Genomic DNA, 23,624 nt, shown 5'->3' with positions numbered 1-23,624 from the left:
TGCCACCGAAGGTGGGCGGAGGTTGTTTTCCCCACTGTTTGTCTGATTGTTTGCCTGTGAGCATGATATCTCAAAAGGTTATGGACTAATTTGGGTGAAACTTGGTGGACCGGTTGGGTGTGTGACAATGACAAACGGATTCGATTTTCCTGAAGATCTGAATGCGGATCCGGATATGAGAATGTTTTTATTACCTCCAACACCGAAGGTGAAGGAGATTATGTTTTCACACCTCTCTGTCTGTTTGTTTCTTGCAAAATCGAAGATTTTTCAAGAATATTGGTTCGTCGATTTTGTTATTCTGTCTGCTTGTTTTTCTGTTTGTCTGATTGTCTGTTTACCGCCTACAGGTCAAAATTCTAAACCGATCTTCACGAAACTTCACCACATGGTTGAGTTTCTCGTAAGCAAGAAGCCTATTGTTTTTGAGGTCAAATGGTGAAAAGGTCAACAGAAGCCAAAGGTCAATAAACTATTCATATTTCTAAAATCCTCAGTTTTCATCCGATTGATGAGAAATCTGAAAGAAAAAAATTCATATCAGCTTACTGAATTCAACCACGAATTATTTTTGAGGTCAAATTTGTTTTATGGGTTTTGCAAGTATCGTGCTCCGCACGATGTCTTTTTGGTTCACGGGTCAGTAAGTGACCACTATATTCGTTATTGGTGTGTGTCTGTCTGTCTGTCTGTCTGTCCCGAGCATAGCTCCGTGGGTTTTGATCCGATCTTGATAAAATTTTGGTGGGAGGTTTATATCATGATCTAGTTGTGTTTTCCTGAGAATGGGCGTGCTGCGCCCATTATGGGCGGAACCACGCCCAAAAAAACATGTTTTTAGGGGGTAGCCGGTTTCAAGCTACATCTTCTCCGAGGGGGTTTGTCGAATCTGGCAGGTGTTTCGGTATTTGGTTAGCGCAATGGCACCTGCATAGCCCCACGGAGCTCAATTTTTCATTTTCGTCCCAAGGTCAAGGTCACAAGGTCACGAACTTAGAAAATGTCAAAAAAATCAATAAATTGGGCATCGAGCTCCTCGGGTTTTCAACTGTTTCGAATGAAAGTTGGTATGCAAGTCGTGCTCTTCGAGTACTACAACTTTCATCATCTACGTTTTTCCCGATTCCCGCCATAAAAAAAATTAAAAAAGCTAACTACGTTTAGGATTTCGCAATTCGTGGTCGATTTATAGTGCTTTTCGATTTTTTTTTTTTTTTTTTGTATACCTTGGTCGAGGCTCGTATGAGAGCTAACACACAACTCACAGCAAGGAGGCATGAGACAAGAGGGGCGGGAGTGGAAGGGACAAAACAGTGGGGAACAGACACATTAGGTGAACTGTGGAAGGGAGAGGGATGGGGATGGGACGGGGAACATGGCGAAGAGAAGATGGACATTACAGGGACTTTCAGGAAGGAAAGCAGGAGAAATGAAGGAAGTGGGCTTGGGTGGATTATCGGGGGTAGAAAAGATCGAGGATTTGGATGGGGGAAGATAAGAGGTGGTGGTGAACAGCTGTTTTGAAAGCCTGGAGGGAAGAATGGGAAAGAATAGAGTGAGGAAGTTTATTCCAAAGGCGGGAAAAAAGAGGAATGAAAGAATGAAGATGAGCAGTGATTCGTGATTTTGGTAGTTTTACCAGAAGGGGGTTGTTGGTGGACCTTGAGCGCCCTGTGGAAATGTGGTGGAGACAAATCGCTGAGAGAGCAGGGGGGCAAGGCTGGAGAGGAGTCGGCGGTAGAAGACAGAAAGACCACCGACCAACCTGCGGTGATAGAGTGAGAGGCCCAAAGACTCAGCTTCATTGCGGGAGATGCCGATGATCTTAAATGCCCTGGTTTCGACAGCGTGAAGCCGAGAAAGGTGGGAGGCAGGAGCACCAGCCCAGAGGGGAGAGCAGTACTCCATCAGACTACGGACGAAAGCTTTGTAAGTGGTCAAGAGCTCAAGAGGGCCGAGGAAGGACTTAGCACGACAGAGGATTCCCAGTCGGCGACTGGCTTTTGTGGCGAGGTTGGAAATGTGACTTTCCCAGGAAAGGTCATGGCAGATAGTGAGACCCAGAAGCTTGAAAGAAAAGACTTCTTCCAGAGGATTGTTGAGAAAGTGGATGGGGGGGTTTTGTAAACGGTCATTTCGAAGAGACATAGTGAGAGTGTGAGATTTGTCTGGATTGAAAGACATGTTCCACGTGTTGGACCAGTTTGTGATTTTATCCAGATCTGCAGTGAGTGAAGAAGCTGCTGCTTGCTGGTCTGAGGGATGACAGATGGTACGGCAGAGGGTGGAGTCGTCGGCAAAGAGAAATAGAGGATTTTCCAGAGTCCGAGAGATCATTGATGAGAACCAGAAAAAGAACAGGGCCCAGAACGCTACCTTGAGGAACTCCAGCCTGCACAGGAAGTGGGGATGAAAGAACTACTACAACTTACAATTACAACTTACTACAACTTTCATCATTGACGTTTTTCCTTATTCCCGCCAGTTTGCTCGTGGCATCCCCTTGAAGGTCAAAAAAATTGAAAAAAGGCGAACCGTGTACATTGCTCGTAAACCATCGCCGTCTCCACACTTGTTCTTGTTTGTATTTGTTTGTTTGTGTGCAAGATATCTCAAAAAGTTGTAGATGGATTCGAATGAAATTTTGTTGGGCAGGTTAGGTGTGTGACGAGGAAGATTTGGTTCAATTTTGCTGAAGATCCGAATTCGGATTTTGATACGAGATTTATTTAATTCTCCAAGTGATTCCTCACCGTTGAGAGGTGGGGCAAAAACGAAATATACCATGATATTTCAAAAATGTAATGGACCCAATATGTTCTCGTGGATCAGGCATTACGTGGTGGAGGTGTATGCTCTACCGAGTGCCCTTCTAGTTTTTAAAGTGATTCTTAATCATCGAGATTTGGGGCCAAAAACTGTTTCACATACGAGATCTCAAAAAGTTTTGGTTGAGGAGTTGAGTCGGTGAGAAGAACAAGCCGATTTGATTTTGGTTTAGGTCCGGATCCAGATTCGGCCTATCGCTGGGATACAAAACGTAAACTGTTCTGCCTGACGGAGATGTGCACTCCTCCGAGTGCCATTCCAGTTGAGATTGTTTATTTTAAAGAAAAATGCTTGTCAAAACGAGCATTATAATGTTGGAAATTTCATGACAAGTTAGAACGTTTGATGTTAGAATCATATGTTGGTTTGGAATTTAACTTCCCATTGTTCTGTGCAGATGAAACATCGTTTGAAGCTGGAATCAAGGTTCAAATCCACTCTCAGAAAGAGCCTCCATTCATTGAACAGCTTGGCTTTGGGGTTTCTCCCGGATTCCAAACACTGGTTTCCTGCCAGGAGCAGCAAGTAAGGTCTTGGGGTAAAGCTCGGGTCCTTTGAACCTTGTTTGATGCATGCTTTGAAGCACCACTCACGTTTTCCTTGAAGAGATTTCACTTTGCTCCAAAGGATTAACGTCATCTTCAGGCAAAGTAAATGCATTTCAGTCCTGCGGGTAGTTTGTGCTCCAAATCACCAAATGAATATTTAAAACTGACATGCCCTTGCAGATTAAACTCACCGGTTTTCACCGGGAGTCGACGCTTTGTGATGGTAAACACGGTGTGAAAATTACAATTGGCACATAATTCTTTAATAATTTCATTTCTCGCTTTAATACATGGTGTGCACAATTCCAGCCTTTGAATCCTCATTTCACGCAAGCATGCCATTGCGTTTACCGTGGCTGACCACTTGGGATTAGAAAACCTGATGTATGAATGATGTTACAGTAGACCAGTCTGATGTAATCTTCACCACTCTGAGAGATCACCGAGATGCAGTGTTCCTTCGGGATGGCAGGATGGCCTAGAGGTATGCACGTTCGCTTCTAAGCTGTTTCGTTTGGGTTTGAATCCTGACCCAGCGACAAACTGTCATCCCGGTGTTTCACGGGCAGGGTGGTTCATCAATGTGTGTGCCGTCCCTCGGGTGGACGTTAAACCAGGCGTCCTGTTTGCCGGCATTGCTTGGTGGACGTTAAAGATCCCACGGTGTCCTTCGTAAAGAGTAGGTGAACTATCGCTGACACTCTGAACAAATTCCAAATTCTTGCTTTAATCTACAAGTGGTATCGCATCAGTGGCACAACCACACCCTCAGTCAATGATGACTCTCCCATCCATGTGCTGCCTCCAAAAGAAGAAGTGTTCCTTCAGCAGCCACTGTTTGGACCTTTGGACACTTCGATGATTGCTCAGTAAGTTGTTTGCTGGCACAGTGTCACAATTCTGATGACTTCAGAAAGATAGCGGTTGAAAGTACACCTCTCACAGCCCACAGGTAAACAGCGGTGTCCCTTTTCATGTAATGAGGTTTAGGTGTGGTTGATTCGATGTGAAAGTATTGCATGTTGACTGCATAGGACTAATTTTAGGCTTTTCAGTGGTTTGTGTGCCCATTCTGCTTCACCGAATTATCGCGCACGTCACGTACCTGTTGACATTTCCAAAGCCTATGTCTGTGGCAGCAGCAGTGTATCTCTACTTCTCTACTTATGTTATAATGATATATGAAGCTAAAGGTGAGAAAAAGCATTTATTAGTGTCCTTTGCATTTGGATTCACCTTAGATTCCCGAACACCGATACCTTTTTGCTGGTTACCTGTTTACCTGACCTATCTTCTGAAGGCCTGCTGCATGGCACAAATCGAATTGACACAAATGGAACCATTGTTTACGAGTAGATATCCTACCATTGTAAAAAATAATCTAGATCACTGACTACATTGACGACCGGCCTCAGTGCATAGTGGTTGGAGCATCCACTCTGAGTCTGGGAGGTCGACGGTTCAAAACCCCGGCTGTCAATATGTCACCGTCATGCTGTTCATACTGTACAGATAACAGAGATAACAGTCTTCGAGATTGGGATGCATCTTGGCTAATAATGGTCCACATAAACATGTCAAAACATGCAATTGATGAGACACTTAACACATCTCATGATCTAAGAAGACAAAGTCATTCATGGACGGTTAGCAACTGTACTGACTGCGAGTAAGTTTAGCCATGATAGACTTGTACACAATTGGATTGAAAGATGACAAATGAACTTTGATGACAATTTATCATTAAATCACATTTCCTTGAGGATGGAAACCAGACTGACCATCTTGTTGCTCAAAGCATGCTCTGTTGAACTTGGCATCTCTTCTACCTGTCACTTGCAGCAGGTCGTTCACTTCAAGCTGCCTTCCTCCTGCTTGGAAGGTGGTCACCATCACCACCATCCCGAAGGAAGGCAGAAAGACCGGATGCGCAAAATTGCAGACGAGTAAGACTGCTTCACATTGTTTCGCTTATTACTTCACGGCCCGCGCACATGAACTCAAAAGTGGGGTTAAGCAATTCAGTTTATGATCGAGGAACAACTTGATTTCAATTAAATTTTATATTTTGAACACTGGAACACGAATCGGAAGATGAATTGGAACACGAACCTGCAGTTTAGCAGGACCTTGCTCTGAATTTGGCAAAGTGTACGGAATCTCGTCCCGATCACGCATGCGCAGAGAGGAGTAAGGTAATCAAGGAAGAGGAGAGTAAGGTAATGTCTGCCTGTCCGGCAGTGAAACAAAATGAAAATAATTCCAAACAGGAAATTTTACTGTTTTGAGGGACGTCATAAAATACACAAACAACAGGCACGGAAAACGAGTGCAACGTGTTAAATAAGGTGGTGTAAAAGAAGATGTATCAACAAAGGGAAACTTCCGACAAAAATTCCGTCAGCATTAGTTGGTGGACATTAAAGACTCCACGGTGTCCTTCGCAAAGAATACGCAAGCATTTGCCGGAACCATAGCCAAATTCCAAATTCCTGTCCTAACCAGCAGGGGGCACTGCATCCACAATACTGCCATGCCCCCAGCCAATGATGCAACCCAGCGACCTTGTGCTGCATGAGAGAGAGAGAGAGACCGATCAAGAGAGAGAGACAGAACCAGAGAGACAGAGCCAGAGAGACCGATAGACCGACCTTGCAAAAACTCAACACCACGCTCACTTTAGAGTCAAATTATTATGTATCTCACCATTCACAAAACCTTGGTAGCAGATGGTACATGCAACTCATCTGTTCACTCCTTCTTGAAGGATGTCATCACTGTGAAGCCTCCTTATCCAAGCTATGCCTGATTTGTTATGTTCAGTTATTCGAGAAAAGGCCACAGTCCCTAATTTATCCATCTCACCCACAACCCCCTTCCACACACACCCCACCTCTCCCTCTTCCCCCTCTTAGCACAAGCACTTAAACCTCCTTCACATTTCTTCTCGACCACACTTAGACATCACAATATAATGAAAGGAGATCAAAGACAAGTTAACCCCATTCACTGGTTCACCACTGTGCAGTGTGGTTTAAATGGCCGTTCAGGTGAAAGATAGCCCATGTACAAAATGGAATGAGAAAGTTTTTTTTATTATTATTATTCAAAGCACAAACTTTAATCTATACACCGGAGACAAACTGCATGATACGATTCCTTGATGTAATCCACTTTGCGGGATCACAAGCCACCGGAATATAATAAACCATCTTGTTGAATAATTTATTTTCTGGGCAAAGAGAGATTGTTTGAATTTTTTGGAAAATGGTCAAAATTGTATGAATTGTTAATATGTTCAGGGAAACAACTCGAATCAAACATAAGGGACCATATTTATAAAGTTCACTCTAACCACTCACTGACTAACCACTGACTGACTGACTCGTATTAATGTTTGGTTACTTCCAGGTGATGGAAAAAGCTGAAATTTTGAGTATCGATGGACATTGAAGCCAATACACCAGTAAAAATAACGGAACCATTGGAAATCATCTGTAAATGATAATATAAATAAATGGAAAAAAAAGAAATGAAAATATGTGAAAATAAGTGCAGCCTTGTTGTGCTCACTGCATGTGAGTGACCAGAGACAATGGGGAAGCACAGTTCATTATTGCTTACAATGTGTAAGCATACCCCACCAGTATACATATATACTGCATATTATTTGAGATTATAGTGATTGGGATTAAACATTTCTCTTTTTTTTTTCTTCCTCTTCGTCTTCTCTATTTTCAGGTACCGATAATCCCAAATGAACTCGATGGGACTCGTGCCCGAAGTGTTCATTCTCACACTAGGAGCACACCAGCTTTAAACTTGTTCTCCAAATACTGTTTTACTATGCTGTAAACCCTCAAATATTGCAGGGGTAAGGTTCCTGAAAATGCTGCTGGAGTTAAAACTATGATCTTGGAAACCAGGAACCAATGGAAAAAAGGGAGGTTCAGTTCCTGGGCTTCAAGGAAATAAAGAGGAAGGTGGGTGGCAGCTCAAAATAACCACATCACAATTAAAATAATCATGTAAAATATATGTATAGCATGTTAACATTGAAATCAACATGTAAATAAAATAAATACAGTATATAACTAGAGGGGGAGCACTCAGGAGAGTGCAAAACCTCTGCCGCCAATACTGCTGGATGACTCAAGTGAACCTTATATCATATTCATTAAATATGTCAATAGTGCTGACAGAGTTATAGTTCTTTTCTCCATTTTTTTGGGGGGGAGGGGTTGGAAATCACTTAAAATATGTAGAAATGCAAAAAAAAAATTTTTTTTTCTCTAAATTTTTTTTTGGGGGGGTTGGAAATCACTTAAAACATGTAGAAATGCAAAAAATAAAAATCCTCTATTTTTTTTGGGGGGGGGGGTTGGAAATCACTTAAAACATGTGGACATGCAAAAAAAAATTTTTCTCTAACAATTTTTTTTGGGGGGGGGGGGGTTTGGAACCAAGTCCAAAATTTAATGGCATTATCCTTGGACCATACCTAACCCCCCCCACCCCCAACCAAGTTTCGTCGAAATCCGTCGAGGAGTTTTTCCGTAATACTGTTCACAAACAAACAAACAAACAAACAGAAAGGGGTGAAAACGGTAACCTCCATCCATCTTCGAAGATGGCGGAGGTTAACTAGAAGGACACTCGATGGAGCACATACCTCCGCCATGCAATGCCTGATCCAATCGAACATATCGGGCCCAATATCAGATATCGTGCTCCATAACGTTTTTTTTTTTTTTCTCGCTGGTGAAAAATCACTTTCAAAACTAAAAAATTCTTGTATCTGGTTCCGGATTCAGATCTTCACCAAAATCAAATCAATTCATCCTTGTCACACATCCAACGTGTCCACCAAGTTCTTTTTTATCCGAATCCGTCCACAACTTTTTGAGATATAGTTATATATTTAGTTTTTGGTCCCATCTATCAATTTAAGAAATTAGGCCTGTGTTGAACTTAATATTAATAGGTGGTTGAATTCATAGACCTGGCATGAAAATGCTCTTCAAATTTCAAGTCAATCGTTTGAAAATTGAGGATGTTAGAAATACGGCCTATGCTGACCTTTTGGCCTATGGTTACCTCAAAATTAATAGGTGGTTGAATTCGGTGAGGTGATATGCAAATGCTCTTCAAATTTCAAGTCAATCGGAGGAAAATTGAGTATTTTAGAAATATGACCTATGTTGACCTTTTGCTCTATGTTGACCTCAAAAGTAATTGGTGGTTGAGTTTAGTGTCCTCATGTGCAAATGGTCTTCAAATTTCAAGTCAATCGGATGAAAATTGAGGATTTTAGAAAATTAGGCCCATTTTGGCCCAACTTGGCCTTTTGGCCTATGTTGATCTCAAAATTAATAGGTGGTTGAATTCAGCAGTCGGATATGCAAATGATCTTCAAATTTCAAGTCAATCGGATGAAAATTGACAATTTTAGAAACAATTTAAAAATTTGGCCTATTTTGGGTTGACCTTTTTGCCTATGTTGACCTTCCAACCTATGATCTCAAAAGTAATAGGTGATTGAATTCAATGACCTAATATGCAAATCCTGTTCAAATTTCAAGTCAATCGAATGAAATTTGAGGATTTTAGAAAATTTGGCTTAAATTCGCCTATTGGCCGATGTTGACCTTTTTCGTCAACCAAATCTTAAGTCCCGGTCACACCTTGACGTTTTAGCCAGCGATGGCAACGTATTAAAATGTATGTAAAACGCTGGCTGACGTTGAACTTTTGATGTTTTTTTTTAAAGATTCGGACGTATTCATAACGAGTTGGTCGTATGCATAACATATTAGTAATGGACACAGAACGTTTTGTTGTGTTATAGATAACTTATACCAACGAATGCTGAACCTGTTGTCGGCCGACACAACCGATGCCCAACGATAGTCTAACTCAGGCATAGCGCGTTGCACGCATCGCCGACGATGTCGTGGCGTAGCCTATTAAAAGGCTGACGCACAACGATTCGAATCATAACTGCCGTAGAAATGGAAGTGTCAACATCGCGGTCACACCTTGTTGATCTTGCCAGCGTATGCCGACCTAAGAAAAATGTGTCTAAAACGTTGGGGGCACGTCAAATACGGTATGAGTAAGTTTGGTATACGTGAGTACAACGCTAAAGTACGCTATCATACGTCGTAGTAAGTAGAGTACGTCAAGAAATTTTAAACATGTTCAAAATTTTATGACGTACTCGGCGTATGACACACGTTCCGCATGCGATGGGGATAAGTTTTACACACGATATGTGGACGCTTACACACGTCCACAAAGGCTACTTATAAGCTACTCATAAGTCAAAACATGTCACGGTAATGTCTTTTTTACGCGAAACTTATTTCTAACTTATGTTTGACGTGCTTTGAACCAATTCTTTACGTAGTCCCAACACACATCGAAGTATGTAGACGTATTCCAATGACGTCTTCCGGTCGACAAAAAAAAATAAATTAACGTGTTTCTAGCTTACAACGACCATATAAAGACGTGTTCCCAGCGGTTTTGGGAATTGGTATATAAAAATGCTGCTCATAAAAGGGGAACCCAACAGTGTTTTCGAGTCCTTTTTGAGTCGATGTCCATGTCAGCAGTAACAGTATCAGTATTAGTATTAGTATTAGTATTAGTATTAGTAGTAGTTTGTTCATGTTGGCAGTAGTAGGTGGGTGTGAGGGGGAGGGTGTGGGTTATGATGGATCGTCCTTGCGTCCGCGTGTCCACGGGTAGGTTCATAGGCTGCCACTCAACGATTTAAATGGCTGCATCTCCACTATTGAAAGTAGACGCTTGCGCTCAACAATTGGATTTTTTTTTACACTCAACGACTTTTAAACGGTACCACTCAGCTATTTTCATTGTTTACAATGAACGATTTAAATTGCTGTCACTCGCCTTTGTTTTTTGACGCTGGGGTTTTGAAATTTGAAGCGTTTCTTCTGAACGTGTTAAAACGCTCAAACTCGACTATTTTAAATAAATGCTGCCGATGGACAATTGGAATCATAGCCAAGCTAGACATCGAAGTGTGAACATCCTCGTCATGCCGAAGAAAAGTTTGAAGAATGCTGCAAATAAGTGTCCTGGACGCTGTGGACGCTGACGCAAGGACGATCCATTATACCGACGTCTTTCAGCCTATGAGTAACTTAAAAGTAACGTCTGTCGATGTGTGGCAACGATCGTGTAACGTGCCAACAACACGTTAATCATAGGTTAGAAATAAGTTTCGGGTACGCTAAACATTACCTCGGCGTGTCTCAACTTATGATTAACTGACAAGTAGCATGTGTTGACGTCTGTCAACGATCGCAGACCATGCATACAACTTGTGGCTAGCGTAGCGGAATGTGTGAGTCATACGCCGGCATACGTCGTGAAATTTCAAGCATGAAAAAATTTGAGGACAACCGAAAAGTACAACGTTTAAAGCCAGCGTACAACGACGTATGGCAGTGTTTTTCAGTGTGCTCTCAATGTTATCAAAACTTACCCATAACGTATTCAACGTGTGCCAGCGTTTTAGAAAAAAAATTCAAAAATCGGCATACGTTGGCTAAAACGTCAAGGTGTGACCGGGCCTTTACGAAACTCCAATGCGCGACTGTCGCAGGGTCGGTGACATTAATCTCTGATAATTTCAGAGTGATCGGTTGAGCGGTTTGGGCTGGAGGCGAGCAGACAGACAAAGAAACACACAAACACATAAACAGACAGAGGCGATCAACATACTTGTCGAAAAAAAAATTTTGTTTGCCAAGTAACAGACAGACAGACAGACAGACAGACAGACAAACAGACAGAAAGGGGTGAAAACATAACCTCCTTCACCTAAGGTGGTGGAAGTGATTAAAAAAATTATCGTATCTAGATCGGATTCATATCTTCACCTAAATCGAATAATTTTGTCATAGTTACACACCTAACCTGCCTACCAAATGTCATCTGGATCCGTCCACAACTTTTTGAGATATCCTGCACACAGACAGACAGACAAACGGAGAAACAAACAAACAGACAGAGAGGTGTGAAAATATAACCTCCTTCACCTTCGGTGACAGAGGTAAGAAACAAAATCACAAGACTTTTACCTTTTAAGTTTATTACAAAAGAGCGAGGTGGGTTGGGGTAAACATATTACGTACTCATTCGTACTGTCCTCTGCTGTAAATCGAAAACACAAGACTTAGCTCGGGATGATGATGCTGTTAGAGGGGGAAGGATGTTGGTAAGAAAGATGTGGATGTAGTACTTGCGAAGGCTGTTCGATCATCAGGAGCACAATGAAGTCGGCTGCTGCGTTGCCACATAGAAGAAGGGTAAAACAATCCTTAGTCACTTTGCCCCAAAGCAGAATTTTCCTGCTTGGAGAGGAAGGTTTCAGATGGCATCCTCTTCCAAAACAATCCTGTCTCTTCAGCATCTGCCATGGTTGAACTGGAGCCTTCGGCCCCAGGTGACTCGTGGAAACATTGGCACATCTGCAATGATTTCTCCCGTATCACCGGTCCACTTAAGTGGGTAAATCTACAGTGGTTTCTCTCGTATTACCACATTTGACTCAGGTTTACAGACGATTCATTGATCCGATAATGGCCACCCACAGATGCCATGCTTTGACCTCTTGCCAACCTTTCCAACAACTGAATTTTCTTGCACAATGTCATAACATTTCTCTACCTTTTAGCACAACAAATTTTGTCCATCGTTTTACATTTTTGCCATTATTATCAACTGTTGTGGCTTGCATTACAGGATCTACACACATCATTTCCTGTTCGATGACAATTCATCACTAAACGTAGCTTCATTCCCGTATGCTGGTCTGATTATTACAATTCATGATGAGCGAGAAACAAGAAAAGGCTCGTAATGGGAGGCAATCATACATGCAGACACAAACATTGACTCATCTCAGCTCAAAAGCCGCGATTAACCGAAATGAAATATTGCGATAACTAAATCAGAACACAATAGGTTGCCTGCGATTGTTCAAAACCCGTGATAGGACTCGAGATATTTGAGGTCATTACCTCGTTGGAAAATTTATCCTCTTCTGATTGAACGATTTCTACTCAGACTTGCATGGTGCTGCAGTATCTGCTTGTACTTCTCTTTTTTAACATCCCATTGATTTTAACAGGTTTCCTCCTCCAAAACCTGAGATACAACTCCAGACAGTCACAGAGCCTCCACCGTATTTAACGGTAGTCTGCAAACATTGCATGTCGTAACATTCTCCAGATCTTCAGTGTTTGAACTGGTGTCTCTTAAATCCAAAAATGTTCAACCTTTGATTCATCAGACCAGAGTACCCGATTCCATTGTTGCCTTGCAAATATCAATCTTTTCACCTTACTCTGTGGTCTCAGCAGTGGTTTCTTTCCTGTAACTCAGCTATGCAGATCTGCTGCAATTCGCCTTTTGTGCACAGTGCTGGAAGAAATGTTAATGTTCAGGCCTGCTCTCATTTCGTTTGTCAGCTGCTGACTTGATTTTCTTCTATCGTGTAATCTGATCAACTTCAAGTGCTTGTCTTGCCTTGAGGAGGTTCTGCTGGGTCTTCCTGACCTTTTCTTGCCTTGTCCCGATCCAGTTTATTTCAGGCATTGCAAACTGTACCTCACACCATTGGCGGAGGTATAATTCTTTTCTGCTGTTTTATTCATACTGTGCCCTTCTTCTCCAGAGTTTGGATCTTTCCACGCTGTTCGGTTGAAATGTGCTTCCTTGGTGCCATCCTGAATCCACTCATAGTCTTTTAAACAAGGGAATAATCTGATGAAAAGTAGTTTCACATTTTCACTAATTTGTAACTTTTATTGTGGTTTCTTGTCATTCACATTAATCTTGCTGGTGTTGATTGATCATTTTTTAATAATTTATCAATGAATGTACAAAAATCCACAAACTTTCCTGGATATCTTCTTTGTAGTAATTGGATATTACTGGCACATGATAATAAAATATGTATCAAAAACATAAAACTTTTTAAATTTCCTCATTTATCTTATCTGCTGAAAGGTAACTGTGGTATGAAATTGACTTTTACAGAAATATGAATGATTATCTCCCTACATTGCACACTTTCAACTTCCCGCTAATGTTTACTGGGGAACAGCAGCACAAGATCCCTTACACATTGACTGAGTTTGCTGAGAGATCTCATTTTATATTTTCACTTAGCTGTTAGTGTAGATCCTTGTGCCCCAGGGGTCACAAAAAGTTTCCAAAATTCCTGGTTGCCATGGTATATACTAATTGAAATATTGGTCTTCAGATGTGTTCAAAATGTAATAGAAAAGCCTCTGGCACGAGCTCGATCGATTGCCCATGGGAAACACATAACTCGGTGGTGACACGTTTCAGGAGTTCAGTGAATGTTTTGATGCGAGAAGATTTGTTTGATAATTCCCAGCATACCAGAAGAGCAAATGGAATGGTAAATGCAAATACTCCTGCCAGTGAGGATGAGATTCTTACCTTTGGAAACATTAAGGATTGCGTTGAAATACTCCATCTCTGCAATTATGACTTAGGTTTCAGTGAAAAGTTGTTTTGTTATTTCTTTTCTTTTTAACTCTCGTCTTGTATTGAGTGTAAATGTTAAAAAGGACCAATTGTAATTCTCATATTCTTTCTTCAATGCCGATGACGAACAGGATCTTTGCGATGACTCTCCTCAAAAAAATTCCTCTCCTGCGACGACCAGACATTGAATCGATTCAGGTTGATGTTCATTGCGAGAAATACTTCCAAGCAATGGATTCTGATCATTCATGTTTGTGGGGTTCGTTGTGTTCTCGAAACTGTCAGACTGTGAATGTTTTAACGACAACTTTTCACCCACGCATCTGATTTCAAAATGTCTGATTGTGGCTCGCAGAACGACCTCAATCTGTTGTGAATCCTTTCACTTAAATCCACCCACCATGTCTGCCAAGTAGGTTGAATCTCAAAATCATAATTTCAACCACATACAGTGAAATGATATGGGCTCAGTGGGAGGTTTATTTGTCATACAAATGGAAACGGTTTTGAAAGATATAAATGGCAGTGGATGCAAAGTTGACGTTCCAACAATGGAGCGGAGAAAAAGAGTTGGACAATGGACGTGCAAACAAATGAATCAGATTGAGTGAATACAGCTGGAGATGGGCAGAGGGGCCAGGGATAAGGAGAAAATAAAAGCTCATGGGTCGGTTGAGGAAATGATGCAACAGGACAAAAAGAACAGTTGAGAGAGGGGGGGGACACCAACAACAGAGTCGAAGGCCAAGATAGAGGGAGACTTGGACAAACAATGGGTGTGGGGGAGGGGTGGTGAGGGGCAGGAAGAGGATGCATAGGGTGGCCAAGATGGATACAGAAGGAAACTCTCAGGAGGGAAAACTGGGAATTAGGAAAGTGAAGGGATTGGGGTGGGGAGAAGTTAACGAGGGTAGAAAATACCAATTTTTAACTGGGGACGATCTGAAATGGTGGTGAACAGCTGTGGTGAAGACCTGAAGGGAAGAATGATTTGAAGATCATGTGGAAGTTGGTTCCACAGGTGAGAAAAAAGAATGAATGAGTGGAGGTGAGCAGTATTCTTGGATTTTGGTAGTTTCACCAGAAGGGGGTTGATGGTGGACCGTGTGTGCCCTGCAGATACCTGAGTGGGGACAAAGCATGGAAGAGCAGAGGGTGCAAGGCAGTAGAAGACAGGGTCCACCAACCTGTCTGCAATGGCAAAGTGAGAATCTCGTAGACTCGGTTTCATTGCGGGAGATTCCAATAATCATGAAGGACTTGGGTTTCCATGGCATCAAGCTTAGCAAGGTGCAAGGCAGAAGGCAGGGGAGAGAGAGCCCAGAAAGGAGAGCAGTACTCCATCAAGATGCGGATGAAGGCCTTGTAGGTGGATATGAGTTCAGGTCTGCCAGGGGAAAGAGAGGGAAGAGACTGCAGCCTGCCTTTCTGAAGGATGAGGGAAGTCACAGCACAGGGTGGAGTCATCAGCAAATAGATGAAGAGGATTTTCCAGAGAGGTGGAGAGATCATTTACGAAGATCAGAAATAGGACTGGGTCCAGAACACTGCTTTGCGGTACTCCAGCCTTGATGTGGAGAGGAGATGAAAGGGTTCCGATGAGTGCCACATGTTGGCTACAAGAGTAGAAGCAGCCAGTAAGCGATGTGTGGAGTTGACCTTGGATGCCATGGGCCAAGAGTTTGGAGAGCAAGGCAGGATGCCAGACTTTCTCAAAAGCATAAGATATGTCCAGAGAGACAGCCCTGATCTCATGTCTGACATTGAGGGCCTCCATCCATTGATGGGAGAGCAGAAGCAGCATATCCAGGGTAGAGTGACCTGGTCTGAAACCAAATTGGTGATCTGAGATGAGGTAGTTGGAGAAAAGGAAGGATTTCATAATCAGCTGCAATGATGGATTCCATGACTTTGCTGATGATTGGAAGTGAGCTAGTAGGTCTGTAGTTAAGGGGATCCATTTTTGCATGCTTTTTGATGCAATGCAGTGATGTTATCTGATTTCTAAGTAGATGGAAGATGACAGCACAAATGAAAGGGTGAAAGGCCATAGAGAGGATGTGCAAGAGCAGCAGAGCAGGTTTTTAGGACATGTGAGCTGATTCCGTGCAGTCCAGGTACAGAATCGGAGTCGAGGGTTGTAAGAACCTTCTCCACCTTCTCAGGTGGAAATGACAGAGTCCAGGAGCAATTGGGTACCTACGGGAAGGGTGGACACAGAGAGTGAGGGGTTGGGGACACAAGGTTTGGAAGCAAACACAGAATTGAGGTATTCCACCTTCTCCCGAGTGAAGTCAGCTGTGTTGCCACTTGAAGAGATGGAAGGGGAGTATATTCCAGAGACAGACTTCACAAGGCACCACCAGGTTTTAGAGATGGGAGACCAGTATGAAAGCTCATTTTTAAGGATGGACAGATGTTTCCTGGCTCTCCTGAGATTGGACACACACTTGTTGTGGACCTTTTGGAATGCACTGAGATTGCCATCGGTCAAATTACCCTTTCAACATTTGGACTCGTTGTCATAGCCCTTTTCGGACCCCTTTAAACCCCATAGACATTTATACCCCTTTGGCCCCTTTTAGACCACAGAGACCCTTTTCAGACCTTTAGACCTTTAATGTGCAAATTCTACCCATGCTGAGGGTGGGGATGTGAGGAATGAGTGGGGGATGGGGTAAAGCCTTGATGGACCCACATGACCATGTCTCTTAACTGTGTATGGTTTGAACGTGACTTGGACCTTGACACCTCACCACCAAGTAACCACCTTGTTATTAAAAAAACCCTCACCTCCACGTATTTTCAAAACAACTACCACCGTGCAAATCAAAAAACCTCACCACATATCACAAAAGAGACAGGTTTGTTTGAACGAAAGATAAATACACGAGTTGCCGCATTGCCATGATTTACAGCCAGGGTTTCTTAACCTTTTTTAGTGTTGTTTCCCCATTTGAAATTGCCGAATAATGATATCCCCCCCCACCACATTATCAACACTTAATTAATTTTAAAACCCAAAAATTTATTTTAAAAATTATTCCAATAAATATCTTCATAAAAATATTGATACAAAATGTATTGCATAACATTAGCAGTCTTATATTATTTTAACATTATAGCATTCCTAAAATCAACATTCATTTTTGTTCCGCTAATTTTGCATCGCTTGGGAAGTGCATTCGGATGACGTATTCAACGCAATAAATAGGTTGAAAATTTTCAACCTAAAAAATAATTTCCCCCGTGAAATCCGAAAATGTCCACCCCCCCCCCAGGTTAAGAATTACTGATTTACACCAAGCAGAATTCACATATTTATTTTGCAAATTAATTTGGAATATTAGTGATATTTGAGGGAGTACTTCAGTGACAACACAGGACAACACAGACGTGCACAGCGAAGTTTTCCTAATAAATGGGTGTGTGTGTGTGTGTGTGTGTGTGTGTGTGTGTGTGTGTGTGTGTGTGTGTGTGTGTGTGTGTGTGTGTGTGTGTGTGTGTGTGTGTGTGTGTGTGTGTGTGTGTGTGTGTGTGTGTGTGTCCATAACTCCAAAAATATGAAACCTTGCAGCTTGAAACTTTGCATGCAAACAAAGGGAACTCCAAGGAAGTGCAAGAGTGAAAATTGGGTGTCTGGGTTAATTAAAACACCTCCTTTGAAGATAATTAAGAGCCTTATTTAATTATATCCTTTCTCAGGCGATCCTCAGTCACCACTCTCTTTGGGGTCTTAAGGCGTATCCGAGTTAACTTCGCTGGGGTCTGAAGTCGCCATGTTTTTTTAGCCTGCTCAACCATCACTAGACTAGGAACAGGCCGCAACGATTTCTTCACAATAGATTTGTTTTCACTTTCCTCACTCATATTATCTAATGCCTGTTCATCATAGCTACAAATCGCCGTATACTTCACTTTTGTAAGTGCTATAGTTTTCAAATTTGGAGCTTGGAATGATTTCATCCATTATAGGGTACAATTTCCATGATCGACTCTCACGGACTAATTAAAATATGTCATCTAAATATTACTTCGGTTTTGAGGATCAGATATCATCTGGGCTAAACAAGTGTTAAAATCTGGTAATTTGCAGAAATAACAAGTCTCATAACTAAGCTGATGCACCTATTTACCTTAAGCAAGTAAGGCTTTCTTCCCTCTTCCATATACTGTATAATACACAAGAAAATGTGAAATTTCCAAAGCATTAATCTTGTCATTTTCTACTGTTTGGAGAATTATATTTAGTGAACAAAAAATTTAGGAACGTGCCAAAATTTACAAGCTTTATTGAGTTATATGATTAAATGCATTCACTGCTTGACCTCGCACCCTGTCCCTGAGAGGGACTGCCGATCCAAAGCATCTGCCAGATCTGTGTCTTTATTTTCAGAGGTTTCTCGAGGTGCTCTATAGGGGGTCAAAGCAAATCTGGTGAAAAACAGACATTTTAAAATAAAGTTATAACGTTTGCGCGGCCCCAAACTGATGTTCCATGTGATGTGTGCACAGACAAGCAGGCAACATGGCGGATCATCTGCAATGTTTATTTCATGGGCAATTTAACTTTGCGATGTCTCCAGTGTTGTTCTACATTAAACAGCAAATCTTTTGTGGATAAAGTCATTATTTGACTGAATTTATTTTATTTTGTTAACTGCTGCGTGTGCGGTGAAGAAAAGTTTTAAAGTCAAGGTATGCAGCCACAGCTGCATGGTATGCAGCCACAGCTTGGCCAGCCGTTTCTTATCAACAATTTAATTGGATTGCTTGCGTGAGTGCTTAAGCCACTTGGTGAATGCCCTCTGGTCGATAGCGGTACTGTGCCACATCTTTCTAAGTGAATCGTTCACTGACTGCGCATGCTTTTGCCGTGCCACGTCATTCAGAGTGAGTGGTTCGTGCTCCGTCATCCTGAGCGAGCGGTTCGTGCTCTGTCATCCTAAACAAGTGGCTCATGCTCCCTAAACTTGAGCGAGCGGTACGTGCTCCCTAATCTTGAGTGAGCGGTAGGTACTCCGTGATCCTGAGTGAGCGGTTTGTGCTCCGTGATCCTGAGTGAGCGGTTTGTGCTCCGTGATCCTGAGCGAGCGGTTTGTGCTCCGTGATCCTGAGCGAGCGATTTGTGTTCCGTGATCCTGAGTGAGCGGTTTGTGCTCCGTGATCCTGAGTGAGCGGTTTGTGCTCCGTGATCCTGAGTGAGCGGTTTGTGCTCCGTAATCCTGAGTGAGCGGTTTATGCTCCATGATCCTGAGGGAGCAGTTTGTGCTCCGTGATCCTGAGCGAGCGGTTTGTGCTCCGTGATCCTGAGTGAGCGGTTTGTGCTCCGTGATCCTGAGTGAGCGGTTCGTGCTCCGTGATCCTGAGTGAGCGGTTCGTGCTCCATGATCCTGAGTGAGTGGTTTGTGCTCCATGATCCTGAGTGAGCGGTTTGTGCTCCATGATCCTGAGTGAGCGGTTTGTGCTCCATGATCCTGAGTGAGCGGTTTGTGCTCCGTGATCCTGAGTGAGCGGATTGTGCTCCGTGATCCTGAGTGAGCGGTTTGTGCTCCATGATCCTGAGTGAGCGGTTTATGCTCCGTGATCCTGAGTGAGCGGTTTGTGCTCCGTGATCCTGAGTGAGCGGTTTGTGCTCCATGATCCTGAGTGAGCGGTTTGTGCTCCATGATCCTGAGTGAGCGGTTTGTGCTCCGTGATCCTGAGCGAGCGGTTTGTGCTCCATGATCCTGAGTGAGCGGTTTGTGCTCCGTGATCCTGAGTGAGCGGTTTGTGCTCCGTGATCCTGAGTGAGCAGTTCGTGCTCCATGATCCTGAGTGAGTGGTTTGTGCTCCATGATCCTGAGTGAGCGGTTTGTGCTCCATGATCCTGAGTGAGCGGTTTGTGCTCCATGATCCTGAGTGAGCGGTTTGTGCTCCGTGATCCTGAGTGAGCGGTTTGTGCTCCGTGATCCTGAGTGAGCAGTTCGTGCTCCATGATCCTGAGTGAGCGGTTTGTGCTCCATGATCCTGAGTGAGCGGTTTGTGCTCCATGATCCTGAGTGAGCGGTTTGTGCTCCATGATCCTGAGTGAGCGGTTTGTGCTCCGTGATCCTGAGTGAGCGGTTTGTGCTCCGTCATTCTGAGCAATTTGTTGTGAAATAACAACTGATTTCTGAGCCGTTTGCCGTATTAATGTTTTCTAAATTTCCGAGCCAAATTATTTTTCTACCCGTCACACACAGCTGTTTATAAAGATTAATGTTTGTGAACATATCCCTGAAACAGCGATGTAAACGCAACGTTGTTTTTCAATGAAAACTTCAAGGTTTTTGGGTTGTTTCCAGTATATACTGCAGTCGGTAATCAAACAGACTCCAACCAGCCATTTCCTGAAAAAATTTCCAATATTGGCCAAGCACTAATGCATGCGTGTGTGCGTGCGCGTGTAACATATTACGTCATGCATGTGTGTTGTTCATAAAGCATAACATATTATCTCTGCTCACTCCCCTACCCCCACCCCTCTCTCTCTCTCCCCACCCCACCCCTCTCTCTTGTCCCATCCTTGCTCTACCCCCTCCCATTACAGTGCAGCACCCTCCTCCCACACCTCCCACACCTCTCTCACTCTTCCCTCCCCTTTCCCCTCTCTCTCTGTCTCTGTCTCTGTCTCTGTCTCTGTCTCTGGACATATCCAGATGGTGGTTATGTCTGGACGGTGTTTGTCTTTGGGCGGGTTTGTCTCCGGATGTGGCTGGATGGTATTAATCTCCAGATGTGTCCGGGCGGTGTGTAGGTCTGGACACGAGTTTGTCTCCGTACTTGTCTGAGCAGTGTTTGTATCTGGACAGCTTGGCTCCAAATGCGTCTGGGTGGTGTTTGTCTCCAGACGCATCCGGGCAGTGTTTGGCTCCGGATGTGTCCAGGCGGTGTTTGGCGTCCAGGTGGTGTTTGTCTCCAGACGCGTCCAGGTGGGGTTTGTCTCTGGACGCATCCAGACGGGAGTTTGTCTCTGACATGTCCGGATGGGAGTTTGTCTCTGGATAGCTTGACTCCAGATGCGTCCAGGTTGTGATTTTCTTCGAACGTTTCCAGGCAGTATTTATGTCCGGATGAGAGTTTGTCTCTGGAAGGGATGTGTCCAAGCAGTGTTTGTGTCCAGACGGCTTGGCTCCATGTGCATTCGGCGAGTTTTTTTCGCTGGACATGTCTGGGCAATGTTTGTCTCCAGGTGGTATTTATCGTCTGATATGTAGAAAATGGATTTCAGACATTAGTGTGTTTCCATCTTCATTGTTATTCCATGCAAAATAATTTTGATGAAACAGTATGAATCGTAATTAATGCTCCACTGCACGTCTGCCTTCCATTACTCTCAACTCTCATTGTCTTCCCTCCCCCCACCCCTCCTCGCTCCCCTCCCTCCTCACTCTCCTCTCTCCTCGCTCCCCTCCCTTCCTCTCTCCTTTCCCCTCCACCTCTTCACTCTCCCCATTTCTCTTCTTCTCCCACCTCACTTTAATATCCCTGTCTGTCAGTGAAGCGACAGGTGGTATTTGCTTGTGTGTGTACATATGTACTGTGTATATATATATATATATATATATATATATATATATATATATATATATATATATATATATATATATATATATATATATATATATATATATATATATATATATATATATCATGGAAAAGCAAAATAGATTTTTTTTTTAAACACAATGGGCAAAAATGAAAATAGTGGGATGAAAACAACTGGATGCACTACAGCACAAGGAGAGTATGTTGGAAAAAATGGCGGGAACATGGTCTCAATGGTTGTAAGAAAACTTTGTTGTGGAAATGAGAGACCTTACCTGGAGGTGGCAGTGGACAGCAGACTTAAATCCTGGAGCGAAGAGATCGAGACAACAGACTCAGGAATATAATTACACAGGTGAGATCAGAGGAGTGTGGAATAATGGAGGTGAGCATTGAATTTTTTGAATTTTGTGTCAACAATTGATACAAAAACTCAAAACGTCGCAAACACCAAAGTGCACACCAAAGATACAGGTGCAGATTGTTTAAATCCCCCATAAGTCAGCATCCTAATTGTGTCTTGTCACAAGTTGTGATTGTGGGGTCGAAATTAAGTTATAAAATTAATAAATTAATATAAGTGGAAATTAATTACTGCAGTGTGACTTAAGTTGAAAGATTTCAAAGGAAATCGAAATCGTCGACTTCCCACATTTGAATGGATTTAAATACTTTTTGTAATTTGGGTTCCAAGTGGATTAAAATGAAAATTCACTGAAAGGACATGGATTTATATTTCATGTGTTCAACTTAACAAATGGAGCAGTGGATCGAGTTTGGCACCGGTGGGTTTTATCCCATAAGTCAAGCAACGTCCGGTGAAATTGCTATTCATTGCACTGTGCACTATATATTTGATTGATATCGCTTGAGGACAAACACATTTTTTGAGGAACGGAGTGGAATTGTGGAAATTATTTTCTATGCAATGTTTAGTTTGAGATTTTTGGTGACGTTCATAAATGAGCAACCTGGGTAGCTGCCTATGTCGCCATCCTAAATGCTGGCCATACATCAACAGAAGAATTTCACCATTTTAAAAATTGATGTGTAATAAAAACAAATGAATTCATTGGTTATCCCATAACGAGATGTCCATTCGTCTTTGTGTCTTGTCATCATGGCGAGCAATGATTTTAGTTCATCTCTGAGACACAAGAGGCCTCCATTATTATCTTGATGGCACAATTGGTGACGGCAATTGATTTTAACAGCTGCAAAAACACGCCGCGTAACGGTCGCTTGTATCTTCATCCGGAGCTTTCTGCACACTTGAGGCTATTTTGAAACTTTGATATCTGAGTTTGTTTCAGTGTCTGCTCAAAAGCCTTTCGGCAAAGGGTAAAAGGGCCTTTTAGGCCTCGTCCCACCTGGCTTTGCTGGTTGTCGGCGGTAATTCTATCTTGCTGACACGACCTTTCTTCCACCAGCTGGGGATATATATATATATATATATATATATATATATATATATATATATATATATATATATATATATATATATATATATATATATATATATATATATACATATATATATATATATATATATATATACATATATATATATATATATATATATATATATATATATATATATATATATATATATATATATATATATATATATATATATACATATATATATATATATATATATATATATATATATATATATATATATATATATATATATATATATATATATATATATATATATATATATATATATACACACACACAGCTCTGGAAAAAAACAAGAGACCACTCCAAAAAAAATTTAAATCAGTATCTCCACATGTATGGCAGCCATTCCATTCCAGTGTCTGTTGAATTCCAACACAGGCACACCTCATTCTACTTAGTGAAGAACTAATTAGGTGATCACCTGAACCGAATCTTATTTAACAAGGAAAAGTATAAAAACCACTGCTGTGGTCATCACTATCCTCTTGCAATAGGACCAGCTGGATGGCAAAAACAGTGCTAGTAGTACGTCAAAAGTAATTGGAATCAAAAAAATAACTATTGACCATGCCAAAAGAGTTGAAAAGAAAAGTTTTGAGTGAGGAAAAGAAGGGTTCAATTCTGGCTTCACTGGCAGAGGGATACAGTGACCGTCAC

The 23,624-nt window shown here is 42.2% G+C and overlaps 1 protein-coding gene across 4 annotated transcripts in view; it reads left to right on the top strand.

Moving 5' to 3' along the window:
* Window positions 1–23,624, top strand: part of LOC147022483 (acid-sensing ion channel 1-like) — a 545,466-nt gene that overhangs the window by 462,247 nt on the left and 59,595 nt on the right. For all 4 annotated transcript variants that reach the window (XM_085893422.1, XM_085893424.1, XM_085893423.1 and 1 more), the window contains one exon: window positions 3,227–3,354. In XM_085893422.1, the coding sequence (XP_085749548.1) occupies window positions 3,227–3,354 (128 nt within the window). The remainder of the gene's footprint in view (window positions 1–3,226; window positions 3,355–23,624) is intronic.

The sequence above is a fragment of the Eptatretus burgeri genome, chromosome 8 (genome assembly GCF_056783735.1).
Source record: "Eptatretus burgeri isolate ZD-2024b chromosome 8, Ebu_testis_v1, whole genome shotgun sequence".
Lineage (NCBI taxonomy): Eukaryota > Metazoa > Chordata > Myxini > Myxiniformes > Myxinidae > Eptatretus > Eptatretus burgeri.
Note: the sequence above shows the minus strand (reverse complement) of the source record. Positions and strands in the feature narration are given on the sequence as shown.